General features: G+C 40.3%; 1 protein-coding gene across 1 annotated transcript in view; it reads left to right on the top strand.

The window, feature by feature from the left end:
- LOC120798006 (aryl hydrocarbon receptor-like) overlaps window positions 1-19579 on the top strand; it is an 81884-nt gene that overhangs the window by 11001 nt on the left and 51304 nt on the right. The window contains exon 3 of the mRNA XM_040141898.1: window positions 1732-1919. Coding sequence (XP_039997832.1) covers window positions 1732-1919 — 188 coding nt within the window. The remainder of the gene's footprint in view (window positions 1-1731; window positions 1920-19579) is intronic.

Raw genomic sequence — 19579 nt, 5'->3', positions numbered from 1 at the left:
TTTTTTTTTTTTTTGCCGTTTGAAGTCTTGTTTCTCCCGCCGAAGCGTGCTGACAGAACAGAGCTGAGGCACACAGGTGATAAACAAGTCCTGGAACGGGTGACATCAGGCTGCTCACCTGGTTCCCATGGCAGCGGTGGACGGGGCTAGACAGCTTGCTGCTCTGCCTCTGGAGAGTCGAGGTGGTCCGGGCTTCGTTCTTTTCCACTCAGTTAACCTTTTAATCCTCAACATCCAACAGCTGTAAAGCGAAAACAACTTGGTCTATGTGGACTTTGGAACTGATTTCGAATTGATTAGTGTGATTATGTAAAGACACAGAGGGCTGTATATACAAAGGGGCTTGATGTTTACAACTTGTGTAATTTCTGTCTCAAAGTCTCAAAGTGCAGCGTGCAAACTTAATTTGCACACATGAAATACTTTTGTATCATTGGATAGCTGCACAGATTCAGGTATTTTATTTTATTTTTTAAGACATTAAGCTGCATAATTCCACTTGTAGTACTTAAACACAAAACACTGATCACGTGCCAGCTCTATATACTTTCAGTGGCCAAGTTTCCGTCCAAATTCAGTGCAAATTATAGCCAAATTTCCAGAGAATCTGATCTGCAAAAGAAAATGTGAATAATTGCAAGTTTCCGTCCACTACTGTTATGTTAATATTAGTCCATTGGCTCATGGAGATAAACAGTCGGTGGAGCGCAATGAGACATTTGATGGAAAAATTGTATTTATGCTTCTTTCATGTGTTAATCTGAAGCCAAGCGTAAAAACTTTTTTGTCATATTTCCAAATTCCTGGTGAATTAATCAGGGAACAAAGTGTAATAATTGTATTCGTGATGTATTCCATTTTCAGATTGTGAATGTTTTTAAGAGAAGTTTTTAAAACTAGCAGTGATAAGTTGATTAATTGTAAGTAGACCGACATAAAATTAATCAGCAACTTTATTCTGATCATTGAAAAATCAGTTTCCAAGCAAAAAATCCACCTACTCCTGATTCTCAAATGTAAACAATCGCTGATTTTCCTCCTCGTCTCTGAATTTCTTTGATGTAAGCAGTCTTGAAGATGTCCCCTTTGAACCCGTTTGGAAAATCGCGATGGGCTTTTTGACATTTTTGTAGACTAAACGGTCGATCAATTATTTGAAACAGTGATAGGGAGATAATTGATACTGAAATAACTGTTGCAGTCCCATTTAAAGGCGGCACTAGTATCATAAATGTGTGGTTGCAGCAGCATAAAGAAGACAAAATGATACCCGAATATGAACTTTTTGATACTTTCCCTTTTGCCATCGCCTTGTGTCTCTCCTGCTGTGTGCTGCAGTCCTCAGTGTCTGTATCTGTGTTTGAATCAGTTTATCCCAGCTGCTATTGCGCTGACGCACACAGACGTCAGTATACAGAACACATTTAGCCCCGAGCTTGTTTGTTGTACTCATCATGACCTCTCTCAATCTCAAACCCAAGCTCTGACTTTTAAGGGAAACTATCCTTTTAAAAACGTGAGAGGTTTATACAGTTTTCTATTCTTGTAGATGTTTACTCTTATTTTTAATCTGTATTGTTGTCCTCTGTTGATCGGTAAAGCCCCATTCATCAACCTGTCCATTAAATAGCTGTCTTGGTTTCCTGTTTTTCCTAAAATAACCTTCTTAGGCATGGGTTTTTTGCTGTGGCTTAATGTTGTTGTTTTTTTTTTTTTTTCCTGAATCCGCAGCCCCAAACCTCCACCTCCCGATGGCGCCAAGTCCAACCCGTCGAAACGCCACCGTGACCGGCTCAACAGTGAGCTGGACAAGCTCACCAGCCTGCTGCCCTTCACCGAGGAGGTCAGGGCTCGGCTTGACAAGCTGTCTGTCCTCCGCCTCAGCGTCGGGTACCTGAAGGTCAAGAGCTTCTTCAACGGTGAGTGTCCAAGCTGGGAAAACTTGGTAAACTCGCCCACATGTCCATCTAGGTTTCCGGCGTTTATTACAGTAAGAGCTGCGTTCATGTGCGGTATTTGGCACCTGGTGTGCGAGAGGATGCTGTATCACTGCTGGAAAAGGACGGAGGAAGAAGAGTGTTTGTTTTCTTTTATCTGACAGGCTGCATCATTGATTCGTATGTTTTATAACTTATTTTGCTGTCGAAGCCTTAATTCGTGACCTTTTGTGAGCGCGAGGGGCACTCGACCCTTCTCGCCCAGTGCACATCCTATTAAATTTTCTCGTCAATTTCATTTTTTTTTTTATTAGGTAGAGAAGTCTGCTGCCTACTTTATACAGCCCAGGCGCTTATTACAGCGATGTTGTGCAAGTAGAATGACAAGACGTTACGTCGGGACTCGTATTCACAGCCCATCTGCCGGTCTTGAAAGGTTTTAAAAAGCATCAAATTCACCTCTCCCCCAAAAAGAGCATCAGAAAGGGTTAAAATTTCATTTTATAACAAGGCAACATTAGTTACTCTTTTTCTCCTTTTTGTATGCAGTTGCAGGCTGTCGGAAGACGTTATACATCTGTAAAGTAAAGATGTAACTTGTTTGACAGTGGATTGTGCCGCAGGAGGCTGTTTAAACCTCTTATTTTGGGGTTTGAGTCAGCACCATCAGACCCGTGGCTAGGCTAGCAGAAACATCATTATTTATTAATTGCTTGATCCATCCATTACCTTTCTGCCTGTTCTAGGGGTGAGTTTTTCCTGCCCAATCCGCAAAGGTAACGTTATGTTTTATGAGAAGAATCTCCCGAATAAAATCAAATCGGCTCATTCATTGTGTTTCGAAGTTTATCATTCATCCTCTAATTTTCTTTGAGCACAGGTGAGAAATTTTTAACAGTTACCTCAGTCAGGCAAACCTGTGTACCTTCGTGCTGCTGCTGCCTTTATGTTAGTGCATTCAAGTCAGACTTGTGCCATGTTTAAGTGATGGCACCGCATATCATGGCCCTTCAGGCGCTTATGCAGATATGCTACATTGCCATCACAGAGGTGAATTTCTGAAGATGACAAATATTGCGGTTGTTTTTCTCTTAGCAACTTGACTCATCACAAGGTAAAGGTGTCAGGATCTGTCTGAATCATTCGCCAGATGTGACAATGGTTTATCCAAAATATGATATGTTTGCTTTCCGTCAATTAGTCAGAGCAACATGTCACAGTGTCGGGAAAACTGTGCTTATCTGAGATAGATGAAAAGGCTCAGTGAGTCACGATTAGGTGGGGATGTTTTAGGAAAAAAGCCGGCACATGAGAGATAGTTTAATAGTTACCTTTGTAGTCCAAAGTTGGACACACATTTTTTGCAAGGCATTAAGTCAAAATTGGTTTTAAGTTCTAGATCCCAATCATATGTAGTTCTTTAGATTATCCATCTCTTTATTAAGCCCAGTCATATATATTCTCATGTCGTAAGATTATTAATATGTGGACAGATTTAATGTGTGTAGAAGACACTACTTTTTTTGTGGGCACTTACGGCCTCTGCTAGTTTCCTGTGAGAAATCACATTCATGGAAACGCAACAAGAATACACTCAACCATCCGAAACATACTGCAGATTAGTGAAAACAGTTTATTTCAACCCTTTTTTTTTTTCTCCTTGTTTGGTCCCATTGAGTGCCCTAAACAAGTCAGCAGAGCAGCAAGGAGACAAACATAACAGCTTCAAACATCCTGCATGTATTTAGCTGTTCTCTGTGGCTGATGCTGGAAGTGGATATTTGATTAAAACGATTAAAGGGCAAATGTCTAGACTGCAGTCAAATTCGTGCACACATTTCCATACACACATTTAAAGCTGATTCCCAATGTTTTGCAGCAGAATAAAACCTCAGCTCACCAGTAGCACACACAGACACAAAAGGGTTGAGTCACAGCACTGAAAACAATACAAAGATACGGTACTTTTGGGAAATGGTCTGGTAATATAAATACAGTTTAAACACAAAATAATATGGAAGGAAGTAGAAAAAGGAACGTTTGAATTGACATTTTGATCTCATTTGAATTACCAGGCAAAGCGCTGGAAGAATTCCAGCCTCCGATTTGTTTTCTAAACGTTACTGTAAATCTCTGTAACAATTATAGAGACGTAACTAGAAAAGAAATAAACTTGGCGCTAAGGATAGCGGTGAAAGGGTTTGTTTTGTAAGAGCAAAATGGAGGAAGAAAGATGCTCTCTAACCTTCTTTAAAAGACAAATCTCTCCCCAGGGAATCAGTAGATTATTTATAAAAAAGCGAATTCTGCCCTATTTCTGTCAACATGGCGCAGGGAGACTTAAAGCTCAGTGAGGTGATTCCAGTTTCCATCGAGCTTCCTCACATTGTTCTGAGACCTCTTTTGAAAATACCAGTGATTAGATCCAGACAGCCTGAAAGACGAGGTTCCTATTTACAGTAAATGGAGTTGGCTGTGTGTGGGGGTTTGTGTGTTTGTGTGTGTGTGTGCGCTTGTGTGTGTGTGCGCATGTGTGCGTGTTTGGTCGTCACTGGCGGAGAGGTTATATCAGTGCTGGACTGTGAAATTTGGCCCTTCTTGCTCACCGTATATTTGGAGCCAACCTCCTCAGCAACAGGAGGTGTGAAGTGGAATGAAAAGAGGCGAGCATTTCTCTGTAAATGTTGTCAGGGAGATGGTCTGTACACACGCTGTGTGTGTGTGTGTGTGTGTGTGTGTGTGTGTGTGTGTGTGTGTGTGTGTGTGTGTGTGTGTGCACATATTAGCGTACACCTGTTCTGTGCTGTGGGTTAAAATGCTAACACACACATATGTTCTGAGTGTGTGAACATGTCGTGCATATGATTTGTTAATATTTCTACAGAAGCCTAAAGAAAACGTTTGGGATTGTCTAATGTCTTGTGCTGAAACAGTTACTCTGATAATTGATTAATCTTTTTTTATGACATTTATCAAGCCAAAAAGCCCAACATTGCTCGGTCTCAGCTTCTCAAATGTGAGGATTTAGTGTGTGTGTGTGTGTGTGTGTGTGTGTGTGTGTGTGTGTGTGTGTGTGTGTGTGTGTGTGTGTGTGTGTGTGTGTGTGTGTGTGTGTGTGTGTGTGTGTGTGTGTGTGAGGCTATTTATAGTACATCATAAACAGTTAATTGATTAATTGACTAGAAGAGGTGACAGGGTAGGCTATGAAAGCCTGTGCTGGACTATGGCGACGTTGAATACCGTGCACGCCTCCTCGCAACGCGTACACGAGCTGGATACTGTGTTAGCACGGAGCACTGAGGTTTATTAGAAAGTTCTACAGCCCTTACTTGTTGCTGCTCATTGTATGCTGGGGTTTGATGGCCTGCCTTGTCTACCCATAGACTTATTCTTAATTATGAGGCTACTCTTGGTCCATACTGAATTGGGGAAAAAGGGTTTAAGTATGCTGCTCCCTCTGCCTGGACTCAGTTGCAAAATGACCTGAACCTTAGAGAGCTGGTCTCACTGGATGCATTTAAAGTGATTATAAATGACTTGGAGGCAGGCACATGTGGCTGTAGATGTTTTGGCTGGTTCATATTGCCCCTGTTTGATCTTTGATGTTGGTGACTTGTAAACGAATATTTGATGAATATTTTTAGTAGTTCCTTTTTTGCAGATTCGGCTGATAATCCTCTGTAGGTTCATCACTACGAGCGGCTCCTTTCACATTGTCAGTCGATTTTGTTATTTTTAGAAATATCGATAATAGCTACTTTAAAGACAAACCAAAAGCCTCAACACGTGAAAGATGACTAGGTAGATGACTAGGTACTTTATTGTTTATATAACCAAATGTTGTTCTAATTTCGCTGTGCACCTGGGTTAGCTTCTGTTCCACTCGATTTTTTTTTTTTAAGAAGAATAGATATTTACTGCTGTACTGAATTTTGGATTCAACTTCAGCCGTAATTGATACAAGCAATAAATTCTCCTAACGCAAAGCAGTAAAGAAGGTAATCAGAGCACAGAGCCAACAGAAACGTCCAGTGAGGAGGTGATATATTACCAAATACTGGAATGATAAAACGGCTCCAGCGTTCACTTTATTGGCTCGAGAATGAGAATTGATTTTTGTTCCGAAACAGAGTTCAGGCTGCAAAGTGAGCCAGAAAAGTCTGGTGAGTAATCAATGACTAACAACCCAATCAACCCCCCTGCAGTCATAATATGGTCTATTTGTGATCTGAGAGGGAAAAAAATGACTTGTTGGATCTTTGATGTGTGTTCGTAACTGTTCTCATCAAAACTAAGGAGATTGTCCGTTGTATATTTCCAACAGCCTCAACCTGTTGCCAGAGGAAACAGACGTCAGGGCTTGTTGCTTTGGATTCATCAATTATTTGGTGGTGACGGTCACTTAGTGTCAGCCGAACAAATGCGTTTGGAGTCAGTGTCTGGAGTCTGGTTACTTTCAAACTACACTGTCAGTGAGAGGTGAGGTGGTAGGCTCCAGCAGCTTCACTCAACGCTTTTATTTTGAAAGGAGATCACAGAGGAGAGAGAGAGTTTTGATTTTGATTATTATAAATTTTTTTTATAATCAGCAACAATTTTGATGCTCAATTAATTATAACAGCTCTGCTATTTTTCTACTAAAGTGAGTGTTTTATATTATTTTAGACTGAATATCATTCGAAGACGTCGCCTTGGTCATATAGACTAATTGATCAATTGAGTAATCAAAAAATTAGGCACAGATAGATTTATGATGACAATAATCATTGGTTGCAGCCCTACAAATATAGTTATGTATTTCCAAATCAATCCTTTGTGTTTCCTTTAATATTTTGGTGTCGATTACCATAAAATTAGAAATATCTCGCTTGTCATGTTTTCATGCAGTTCATGCTTTTCCAAATTAAACTCCTGTTTCGTCAAATTCAACGTAAACCCCAGTTTAAATTTGATGTAAAGATCAAAAGCCGACATACTTCAAGCTCCTAACGGCACTTCCGGGTCAACTGATCTTTTGAACGCGACTCAGGAGTTAGTTTTAACCGACCACTTTTGTCATATTTTGGCCTCAGACTGAATCGCTGGTTTGTTTTACTTCCTTACACATGAATCTGTAATTGTGCTCCTGTCAGCTGTTTTCCATGTCAGTAGTAACAGACATATGTGTCCTATCAAAGTAATTTCTTATTAATGAAAGAGATCTCATTTCTGTAAGTTAACTTCCAACAACTTGTACTGCTGCGTCAAGCTCATCCACACTTGTCACTGTTATTGTCGCGCGTTGGTTAGTTGGTTGTTTTTCCAACTGGGGAAACAGACGTCAGCATAGAGCTGCGACAATTAGCAAATTAGCAATTACCAAACAACTAATCGATGGTGGAAATGATCATTAGTTGGAGCCCTATATCCACATAACACCAGACCTATTTGAAAAATGAGAGATTTTGACAGGGATTCGTTGATAATAGAACACAAACCATAGTCACATATCTGCATATTTGGTAAAATCCATGTTGACATATACACCCCAGCTATGTACAAATGAATCAATTATCATTCATTATATGACTGAGTTTAGTATTTTAAATTTTCTAACAGCCTCACCCAGCAGCTACTTACTTTCTTTTTGATTGCGACACACACACCATTGATTGTTTACTACAGTGTTCACAGGGATGACAGGTTGAGAACAGGTTTATCTATAAGGACACATGCTGACTGGTTACTTGCCTGTGGGCAACATATTGCCAAAACTAATGCACTACATGTAGTAGACAGAGATCTGAATTTTCACAACAGCTATTGAGAGCAAACACATACAAACACTTCTTCTCCCACCCCCACCTCCGCCCATTTCTTGGCCCCTGATCCGTCAGTCTCCCTCCCACCGAGCCCCACCCGTTTCCTGTGGCGGTCCCTGCAGCACCCCGGGGCCCCTTTTCCTTCAACTGTTCAGCCTTTTCCTCCTCAGCTCCTACGTCTGAAGTTCACAGCTCCTCCGCCCTCCTCCACCCCCCCTCCACCTCAAACAAACGCTGCAGGACTCCAGTGTGTTGTTACAGCAGGGAGGCCTGTTTGCACGGCAGGCCTGCACCAGGACAACTCAGGGCTTTATGCATTCATGAAACTCTCCAACACACACATACACACCGAGAGGTCCCCCAATTTTACTTGTTCTTCGCTCCTTCAAAGGTTTCTTTTAAAGTTGACTTTTAGTGCATGCATCAGACTTCATTTGATGTGCATTGTGGCGTATGTGATTATCCACATTTGAGGGTTTTTTTTTAAGTATTAAAAAGTCCTCATTACTGCTGCTTTTGAGGTTTTATGTAATGACAGGTTTGTTTGTCCACCTTGAGATGAATCCAGAGATCATAATGGACTCAGTCTGCTTTACCAGAACCACTTGTCCTTTAATTTCCTGGTGTATTTTCATCATCCCTGTTTATCATTTATACTTTCTCCAATTTTATTAGCTTTGTCCAGCAGAAAATCCTTTGTGCCTGGGTGATGAAATCATTTTCAGAGCATTTTTCTTTCATAATTTGGAGTATTTTTTTCTGTTTAAAAAAAAAAAAAAAAAGGGTTTGGATGAGATAATGCAAAGTAAACTACCCCGGTATAGGTTCAGGCCTAATAATAATAGTGATAAAAATGATTCTCTGTCCATTATTTCTCTCTATGCGTATCATTCTTTCTTTGCTTCACTTTAATTGCTAAAAACATGAAATTGTACAAAGTACTTTAACAGTCCAATAAAAGCAGACATCAAAGTCAGGAAATTATTAAAAGTGTAGAGGGCACCACAAGATAAAGTACAAGGACAGAGGGTAAAAACAATAGTGAAAACAATAAAAAAAAAAAAAAAAAAAGACATCATGTAAAAGCAAGTCCATAAAACTGACTTTACAAGGCAAACTTTAAAGGTAACACTGATACTGATACAATACAGCTGTTCAAGTCAAGATTTTTATGTTGGATTGAAGCCGTCTTCTCAACCTAAAGGGCGTGTGTCCCAATCCCGCTAACAGAGATGCAGATTTTCCTTGTCTGGCCAAATTAAATTTTATCGTTATGGTTGCTGGTAACAAATTTTCTCCACAAATGATGTTACTGATCCGAACTAGAGCGTCAAAACCCAAAAAAGAGGAATCTCTTCTTAACTGGCATTCCACAGACCAAGAAGAACAGGTTTAATTTACTGACATTAAAACAGCTCACAAGTAGGGACACACCAGTCCAGCTTTGTCTCTCCCAGTACCGATTTCAGCACCTAAACACAGGGCTTTTGATACCCAGTACTGATCTAATAACGTGCATATACCGATAAACAGGGTAATAGTATGTACGAAGGATTTCTGTGGCCCTAAATAAAGTCGGCTGCTCCCTGTGCCTGGGTGAATGTAATGAATAGTGGAGACGCTGAATTTTATAATAAAATTAATGAGGAAAATGTATTTAATGTTGATTAATCACATCTGGCCACTTTCTAATGTCTATATCGGTGCGATTAAGGATCTGGTGAATGTGACTGGTGCATCTTCTTACAGCATGATTTATATCCCAGCAGTGAAGTCCTGTCGAAGATCCAAATAATAATCTATCATCTTGCCCTTGAGGCAACCAAAGTTTGAACTGAATATTATGCAGCATATAAAAATAAGGAGATGGTATGACAAACTTTTTCAAATTAAAATAGTTGTATCAGTCCTGTTTGGCACAGTTCCCCTAATGCACAAACTAGAATTTTGATGGATTCCTGCTCCAGGGATCGTAGAAATAGTATTGTTTTCCATACCTGTCTTTTCTGTAGATGAGGAAATAAAGTGAAACCTTTGATGAATTAATTGGTATTGCTTACTTTTTTTTTTTCTGCCCATCACAATTTCCCTAGACCCCAGGTGACATTGTCAAATGTTTTGTTTTGTTTTGACCAATGGTCCAAAACCCAAGGATTTTAAAGTTTACAAATATATCTTACCCCCCAAAAAAAAAAAAAAAAACCTCAGACTTCAGAGGCTGGAAACTGAAATGTTTGGTACACTTGATTGAAAGTGACAGAAATGATTTAACAATTATTAAAATAGCTGCCACTTTTCTTTTTGTTTGTTTGATGGACCCTCATCTGATAAGTTTATTTTGTACGAATAGTTTATATTTCCACACCTGTGATCAGAATTCCCATAATTCTGCTTAAGGATCTACTACAACCCCTTCAAGGGCCTCTTGAAAAATCCTCTGACACCAGTTTGGAAACCATTTGATTGATCGTTAGTGAAAATATCATACCTTCTCCTGCACATCCATACACACCTGTTACAAAAACACATGATTGGTGGCCTAATATTAAGGATGCTTATCTCTTAAATGTGGACATTTTGTAGATATTTTGCAAAACATTTCTCTACCTTGACTGATTGTTGATGAAATGATGGACGATAATATGTAAAATCACATTTGGAGAACCGGCCAGGGCCGCAACAGGACAGGAAGTGGCTTTGATATTCTTAGCCCTTGAGCCTAGAGTTTTTCCAACCTTGGCATCTGGGAAAATAAGCATCGTTTCCATGCAGAAGTACATGTGGACAAACCCAAAATTTAGATGGTCACATAAATGTTGATTCATATCTTCAACTTATGAAAAGTCTAACAGTGGTCTAGAAAGTGTATCTAAAGGATAGTGGCTGAGAAAGAAAGCACTGTAACTTCACCACTTCTGTCGTTTCCCAAAGCACAGACATGAAGATCTCCATTGTTAGCTGCTCGGTGAAGCTGTCCACAGGCTACTAATGCTTCACTGTGCTGCTGTGTGTGGCCTCTGTGCAATCCAGATGCTGATGGCAGCAGGAGTTTCTCAATTAGATTATTCTTCATGAGGAATTCGGATGAACCACAAGACCTCCAAGGCTGAGAAAGCCCAGTGTTTGCCAACAAAGACAAAGACTTCCTCCACTGTCATTTAAACACAGGCCTTTTTATCTACTGTGCTTAAGACTTTAATAAATAAAAAATTCAACCAGCTACCTTTAGTTTTAGAGTACAATAGAACCTCTAAGTGTATGGATGGATACCTGCCAAAGTGGCCAAGCTTTTAATCAAACCCACATGAATGAGCTGAGATACAATATCGCGGACACAGTGGTTGATTGTAGCACTAAGACATATTTTCCAGTGTGATTAAGCGATAAATGTTTTTTAGCACAGAACCATTTCATTGAGAATGGGGGGGGGAAAAAACTGAAGATCAGAACATAATGGGTTTCATTTTAATTGCCCACAATAGTCAAACCCAAGCAAAAACCTTCATCTCCAATCAGTGATGCAACAGTAACAAAATTCTCATGAATAAATGTGACTAAGACGCGACTGTATTAAAGCCGCACTTTCTTTAAAATTTAGTGTTAACCAAATGGCTTGGCTGGCTGAGCACAATTAAAATAGGTCTCGAAAACAGTTGAGAAAACACCCAAGCCAATCAGAGTTTTGTAGACAAGATTAAGAAGGGGGGATGTCATCTTCCTGTGCCAGAGCTGGAAAAAATAGCAACATAAAAATGGTCACAAATTAAATTAAGATATTTCCTCAATTTTCAGGACAAACATTAACTTAAGGACAAAATAATTTCCCCTTCCAAACAGAAGTCTGCTAATATGAACAGGATGTCAGACTGGCATTTAATGAAGCTAAAAGGCAGTTCAGTCTGATCACTAAGCTACAAATTGACATCTAAGTTTTGGTATCGTTTTTAGATCAATAGTTTTTTGATATCTAACTCTGAAGAATATAAATGTGTTTTGTTTTTTTGTTTTTTTTTCTTCACAACCCTCTTTTGGTTTAACAAAACAAACCTCTTAAATGTTAAACGCTGTCTAAACACAAGTACCTGTACGGAAACTTTGCCAGTAAACAGTAACAGTAAAATTTACAATGAAACCAGGAGCTATTTGATCAAAGTATCAGTGTAAACTTCAGTTTTGACATTGGGTTCAATACGCAGACCTAACTGTACTGTTGTGAACTAACGTCCCAAAAAGGCCAAAAACAGAGAATAAAATATGTATTTTCAAGGTTTATTTCTTTAGAACTGTTGCAACAACCTTTGAAATCTTTTGCTCCTCCATTTTGGTTGCATGTTGCATTGTGGGACATTTTGGTCTTCAGACTGGGGAAGAGGAAGGAGTTCATTTGTCTTCTGAAACAGAAATAATGACACTCCCAGTTTCAAAAGCAGACTGAGGGAGTGTCTGTGGCCTTGGGGAATCCCTCATTTTGACTATGGCGATACCAAAGACACCAGTCAGAGTCTGTCTGATGGTTAATTTCCCAGCATGCCTGTCAGCGAACAAAGACGACCCACGAGTGTAAAGGCCAATGGGAAGGCCAGGCCGACATGTCGGTCCAGCAGGATGTGGCTGAGAAAGGAACGCTCTGTGCCCGTCCTCTCCTCCCTATCTCTTCCCCCTGGGCCGAGCCGCAGGACGGGGCCGACAGGCCATTGGGAAACGCCTGGAGGTTTGATCCCATGGCTGACGCTCACAACACCGGCATTGTTCAACGCTGTGAACATTTTCTGAACCAGACCTCCCTCATCTTCAGACATGGCTCTGTTTTTATCCTCAGTGTCTGTGGCTGTCTCTTCTTTCTTTGTTTCTGTCTTCTTCTCCTCTTCTTTCTCTGCCTCCCTTTGACTGTAAAAGTTATTGTTGACTTGCACAGACTTAGAAATAATGTAAACTGTTTTAGACAGTTCGTAGGTGCAACCATACAGTACCTGTCATGCGCTATTTTTACCGTTGTCACTTGAATTATACACTTTGAATATATACTGCATATAAAGGCACATACCTACCTAACCCATGGATGCATTACTGAACGGGCCTGCTGGTCATTTTGCGTCTCTCTGTAGTCATTTTGCCAGAGCCTGTGTATGAAGTGACTGTTAACATTTTTTGTTGAAAACTCAATCAGAAGGCCAAAAAAAGAAATGCAAAATGACCACAAAGAGCTACAAAACAGCGAAAAAGAAGCCCAGAATGTCCACAAAAAGAAGTAAAACATCTACAGAGAGAAGCAAACGACGAGGTTGGGTGTCTCCTATGTAGGAGGGGTGGGGGGGCCTGTCAACTGTCTGTGCCCAGGGGCCCATTGTCTCATAATCCGTCCATGCCCTAACCATATACTGCTAGCAATTTCTAAAAACGGATCTCTACAGTTCCAACATTTTTGCTTTGCATCTGACCTAAGTAAATTAAAAGTAGTAAAAACAAGAGGGCACTGGTTAAGAAGAGAAGAAAAGAGGAGAAGAACAATGTAATTTATCAAAAAAAAAAGTCTTAAATTAAAAAGCACACAATGCAGGAGTCTAACTGTAGGTTTTCATGTGTAATTTAAAACAACACTGCGCTGAAGACAATACTTCTTTCTTTTCTCAAATTTTTCATTTTTTTCCGCTCCAGCATTTGCGTGGGAGGGCCTGTTTACTTGGTTGACTCTAGATAAAGAAAGCTTTAGAACACCTGAGAGGCGGTTATAACGAGAAATGCGAAAGTGAAGCGTGGTGTACTTTACAAGGGGTGAGAAAACACCACTACAACACTGCACTGGCTGCACTTTCAAAAAATAACAAATGCTTAATGTTAAGAGACAACGTTTTAGACCAATGAGTCCATTAAGGATCTTTTTTTGTGCGTCAAATTACTTATTTGCCCACAAAAGACAAAGGTCTTCTCAAAATCTGGAGCGATGAATTTGAGGTTGTGACATTTTTCCAGAATGGATGTGTTTGGTTTTTGGAGTGAAGTCTTCATTCTGCTGTTGATGAGGCCCCAGCAGAGGAGATTTCTGGCTGTGGAGAGCCGTAATTTGTGGTCTTATAATAGCTCAGCTGAACTTCCCTCCTCTGCTGGGCCTCAGGAAACACACACACGCACACGCATGCACGCATGTATGTACACACACTTGCCTTTTTTCTTTGTTTCACATTCAGTATTTTCTTGCTCTCTCCCTCCAAACAGACACACACACCCTTCCCCCTCCTCCTCCATGCATTTTCCAGATGTGTTTCCAGCGAACAGTTTCAGGCCTCAGTATTCCCGGCAGATTAACGCTGCAGGAGGTAGCCGAGCTTCCTCTAACTGAACCCTGTGACCCCCCTCAAACCCCCAGCCTGACCTCTGACTAGTCTCATGGCTGAGGAAGGAGGCGGGTGCAAAGGTCAAGGGGTCACTGTGCTGTAAGGAATACTGTAGACTGTAGAGCTTTTAGGTTGAGGTTGACAGTTGATTGTTGACCATGGAAACAACAGCTAACAAAACAATCTCAACTCAAGGTCCAGTTACTTGTCCGTGTTGGCTTAAAAGTTAGACCATTTAATATGGTCGAGAACTCCAGACCAAGCCAGTAAGTGGACTTTGAGTGGAGATTGTTTGTTCAACTGCAGATCAAAAGGTTAAGAAGGAACTCTCAAGCTCTATTTTTAAGCCGACACGGATGAATAGTCTTTAAAAACCTCAGTATAGTCAAAATTTTGAACGTCTGCAGCTCCACGACAGCTTCATCTGCTAATGAAGACTGTGTGGTTCGGTACAGATGCTTCAGTTGGGCTGTGATCAGAGTAACATTTACTTCCATTAAAAAATAATTTCAAGACATGCCTGTCGCATGATCCCAGAGCCCAAGGTGATGCCCTCGCATCACTTGGTTTGTCGGATAAAAAGTCACAAACCCCAGAAATTAATTTTATAATGCTATATCAGAGAAAAGCAGCTTTTCACTTCACATTTGAGAACCAAAGTTTTTGGCAGTTTTACTTGACAAAAGACAAAGTCAATAAATTATTAGAATTATTGTTGACTAATCAATGTATTGACTAATCGTGAGTTTTTTTTCTTTTCTTTTTTTTACCCATAAACCTCTACATTTGCCATAAAACTTAACTAAAATACCTTCCGACTTCTTTAAAATCAGATTTTTCCCATTTTTCAGGCCAATTTTTGAAATTCAAAATAAACTCTTGACAAATTCCCTCATTAAAAATAAGTCCATGGTATGCTGTGTAATTCTCTAGACTGCAGCTAAATCAGTTTTTACGTCTAACTTACAAGAACCCTGGGAGTGTCTGCCTCGACTTCTTTCCTCTTCTACTTTTCCATGCTGTTTGACTGACAGGCTGAGACGAGGCGTCGACAGACAGAAACCGGTGTTGGCGTTCACTGTTGGGGTTGTTGCTGAGGTTTCACACAAAGGCGACAAGTACAATGGCATGTAACACCCAAAAAAAAAAATAAATAACATATCAGCAGTTCGACTCCAAAACACAAGTAATTCCTGCTGCAGATTCACTGTTTGGCAGGAGTCCTGAGCCAGGTAACTGCTGTCAGGAAACAGATTCCTGGTTTAACGCTGTTTGGTGGGACCTGCCCGTGTCCTGATGCAGGGTGAGGCTAACTGAAGTTGTGCCGCAGGACTGCGAAGCTGATATTTTGGTCAGGGAAGGAAAACATGAAGGTTATTTATTTTTGTCTCAAATCACATGATTCATGCTGGTTATAGAACTCCAGGAATATGAGGGACTTTTAGAAATGAATTAGAATCAGTTCAGGTCTGATGAAAAAAAACAAAACAAAAAACAACTAGATTTTGGATAACTACCATTACACTAAACGCTGTTGAACCCATGTTGCCCCACTATTGTGAGTTTGGTCCCACAATTATCCATTTAAATAAACTGTTACGGACATGAGTGGTGACTCAGACTCTCATGTGCATTAGAGAAACTCTTGGGAAATTCATTGTTAGTCCTGAAATGATCAAATGATTGATTTGGTGGTTGTTAATTATGTAAATCATTCATTAACCCTTTTATACAGTAGCTGTTTGGGTCCTATTTCGACCTCATATTACCCACTTCTGTGTAATGCTTAATAATGTAAACATCATAAAACCATGGTTTAAATGGCTTAGATTGAAGAAAAATGTTATCCAGCGTGTCCCTTTGTTAATTGAAAAGGAAAAAGATTAAGAAAAGAGAAAGAGAGAGAACTGTGTCACTGGAGTATGAACATCAATATTTGTACTGGCAGGAAAGACGAAGTCCAACAGAGACACTTTTAAAACACTGCTACAAACTGGTTCTGTCAAAACAGAATAAAGTAGAACGGGGATAGAAAAGATTAGAAGGGAGAAAAGACGAGAGAGCAATTTCTAAACACCTTAGATTTGTGCAAATGTTTTGGCAAGTCTATATCCAGCCTCTGTTTTAGTAGCTAATCAGAATGGGACATATGACAAATCAGCCGGAGACAGAAGGTTATTATTTAATATCATGCGGGGTTATTTTGAAGGAAAATGGCTTTGTTTGGGGGTGTTGTTGTGGATTGAGTCCTGGAATACATCCGGGAGAAGGACCTGGAACGAGCCCTGGGATGTCTCCGGTGTGTCCAGTGTGATAGCATCAGACCTGCAGACCCTCTGCATGGAGGATCGCAGTCAAAACAAGGCGGTCGTGTAGAAACCTGCCCAGGCATCTGGGGAAGACCAGAGTTTGTGCGTATGTGTGTAAATGTGTGCGTTTGTATCGAGCGGAGTCACTGTAGAGATCAGCAGAAACATGCTGGCGCTGCTTTTAAACCCGCTGCTTCATACAGTGGTTTGTTTTTGTTTTTGTATTTTAGCTGCTTTTCTGTGATTTACTTTGAACCTAAACTGTGTTGTGAGTAAAGGCTGTCCCGCCCTTGGTGTTGATTATGGTGGGGTTAAAATCACAAGTAATCTTCTTAATTATGTTTTGAAATAAGTTGCTTTGTTTCTTTTTCCTCCCTCTTCTGCTTTTTGTCTTTTCATTTTTAGTCTTGAACTTCTTTTTCCAGAGCTTGGACCTAAGATTTAACTGAATTATTGATTATTCTTTTGATTTTTATTTATTTATTTATTTTTCACACTTTATTAATTGTTTACGGCGCTGCTTCCAGAGCTGGGGGTCAGAACTCTACAAAGGATGATGACATAAATCAGAGGGGTCAAGAGAAGAAGAAACATTTCGGCCTTTATGCTAAGCTAGGCTAATTGCTTTCCTTTAATGCACTGACGTGATAGGATTTATTTATCTTCTCATCGAACTCTTGGAAAGCGAACAAAACAGTATTGCCTAAAATATCAAATCATTCCTTTTAATGGGTTTTTGTCTGACCAATAGTCTAGAGGTATCCTCAGTTTACAGTGAAATATAATAGAAAAACACTGATATTTTTAGTTGATAAATAATTTAAAATCACTAATTTGGTATCATCAATTAATTTTCTGTCAGTTGGCCAATCCAGTAATTCCCAACCCCCTTGGCAGCCCACGGAAAACTTGCTACTTGGCCGTCAGGAAACAATATCGTACGATATGTCATGAAGAGCTGAATAATAACGATGTGAATTTTATTACCTTGAACTGTCTGTGCGGCGACTTCCCTCATCGCCCGCTGTCATGTCCCCAACTAGAGGCTGGGGACTGATTTGGAATTAAAATAGTACTAGTGCTGTTGTTAGAGGAGATGAAGGGACTGACGTGTGCATCGTAGCGTCCCAATGTTTGACCTAGAGCCCAACCTTGATTTACAATGTTGTCAATGTAAAGACGGTCCGACCACAAGACTTATTGATTAACAAACCCGTGAATTCTGGGTAATGTAGTCCTATACAGTCTCTAATAATTTTTTTCTCATTCTCACCTGTCTGGAGCAGCGAGCGCAGTTCTAACTTTTGCTCTCTTTTCCTCCCACAGCAAACTCTGAAGATTTATCAAATGTCAGACTGGACACTTTTAGTGTCCATTAGTAATTTCACTGGAGCTTATTAAAGAAATATACGGCTGCAGTGGCGACAGCTATATATTTCCTCAGACCAGAGAGATTTGGGAAATGTGTCCGTATCCCCTCACGTCCTACACAGCCCAGGTCGTTGTGGCAACATGCCAGACATCAATAATCAATCACATGTGTACGTCTCTTTTCATCACAGCATCCTACTATCCTGTCAGTGACATCATGTGTTACTGGTAGGCGTCCTTTGTTTTCGTGCCACGATGTTGTTTCTGTGCTGAGCTTTATTTCTCATGCAGAGAACAATTATAAAGCTGGCGAACAATGAAACAACCTTCGTCTCTTTCATCTGTCCGTTCGCCATCAGTGACTAAACACTTACTCAGTTTTTTTTACCCAGAACTCTCAGCTCCAAACACGGTGCGTGTTTTAGTGTCCAACACCTGACAGATCTGCGTTTATAATGGTTAATTGCTGCAGGAGAGATTATGGAGCAGCAGCAGTAGTAAAATCTGGTTGCGTTTTTAGTTTGTCGCCATTCGAGGTGAGAGCCTCGTCCAGATTTTAATCTCCACTACGCAAATCGAGTGATTTGCATCGTCGTCTTGCTCAGCTGCCCTCACAAACCTCACACAGTGGGCCGAACGGCAAACGAAGAGCGATGAAAAATGTGTTTTACCTGAAAGGAAACAGGTTTTCTTTAATATATGATGGGAACAAGACTGGCATTAAACACCAGCACAGACAGGAGGGAGTAATTAGTGAATGAAAACATGCTGATGAATGAATTTTACTCTCTTTGGTTCATGGTTATTTATTTAACACCAGACTTACGTACCTAAGTCTCACACTTTGCTTTCAGATGAGGTGCTGAAGCTCTATGAGATGTGGTCAAAGTAAGAAAATGATAAATGCAGTTTCAGCCTGGTGAAAACCGAGCTTTAGAAAGTCACATTGGCTTTTCTCTGCAGCTTTAACCTAAACTGACTGGTGTGCAAATTCTCAACAGAGATCACAGCATGGCCAAAAGGCATGAGAGCATTGTTTGTAACTGCAAAAGCGAGTCAGTTTTCAATTTCACTGAAAGCAACAATCCCAAACCACAGAGCACCTTTCAGCAGAGGCTTTCTGTCCTCTCAGTGAAGACCATGAAACTTTTTTTTTTTGCTAGCACATTCTGTACACAGGGTACTTCACAGAGGACATTAAAACATCAAAATAAATGACATAAAATGGCAGAATTTCAAAGAGAAAGTGAGAAAAAAGTCGAGAAAATAAAAGAGCAGTAGAAGCGAGAAAAATTTTATAGGGCAGATTTTTAAAAAACAGCCCAAGGTTTAATGAAAAGCAGCGTGGAGCAGATAAGTTGAGATTGATCTGTGCTTTGGCCTGGCATGCAGCTTCGCCTGGAACTCAACACAGAGCTCCACGTGCTTGACAGTTAATCGGGGGGAAACCTGTAAAACACGTTGACTAATCTCTCCTCTGTGTCTTACAGGAAGTTGTGTTTGTCAGAGGAAGTCAGGGTGGGAGGAAGCGCCTGGGGCAAAGTCATGGTGGAGAGAAAGGTGTCTGCTAACCTCTGATCTAGCCATGCACGGGGCCAAGTGGGGCTAAACGGGGCTCAGACTAGCCAGAAAGACAGGAATCGTTATTTAAAAAAGAAATACAGGACATGATGTGCTCTGGGCTTGTGGTTTATTGTGACTCTGTCTTGCAATTCTGCTGAGAGCACACAGATCCATCCTACTTTGAGTTCAGATTTAAACAAAGATCAAGCAAAAGTTGCCAGACTGCTATAAGAAAACCAAATTTAAAAAACAAAAAAAGAACATTT

This window comes from Xiphias gladius, chromosome 13 (genome assembly GCF_016859285.1).
Source record: "Xiphias gladius isolate SHS-SW01 ecotype Sanya breed wild chromosome 13, ASM1685928v1, whole genome shotgun sequence".
Lineage (NCBI taxonomy): Eukaryota > Metazoa > Chordata > Actinopteri > Istiophoriformes > Xiphiidae > Xiphias > Xiphias gladius.
This window is presented reverse-complemented; position numbering and strand designations above follow the sequence as displayed.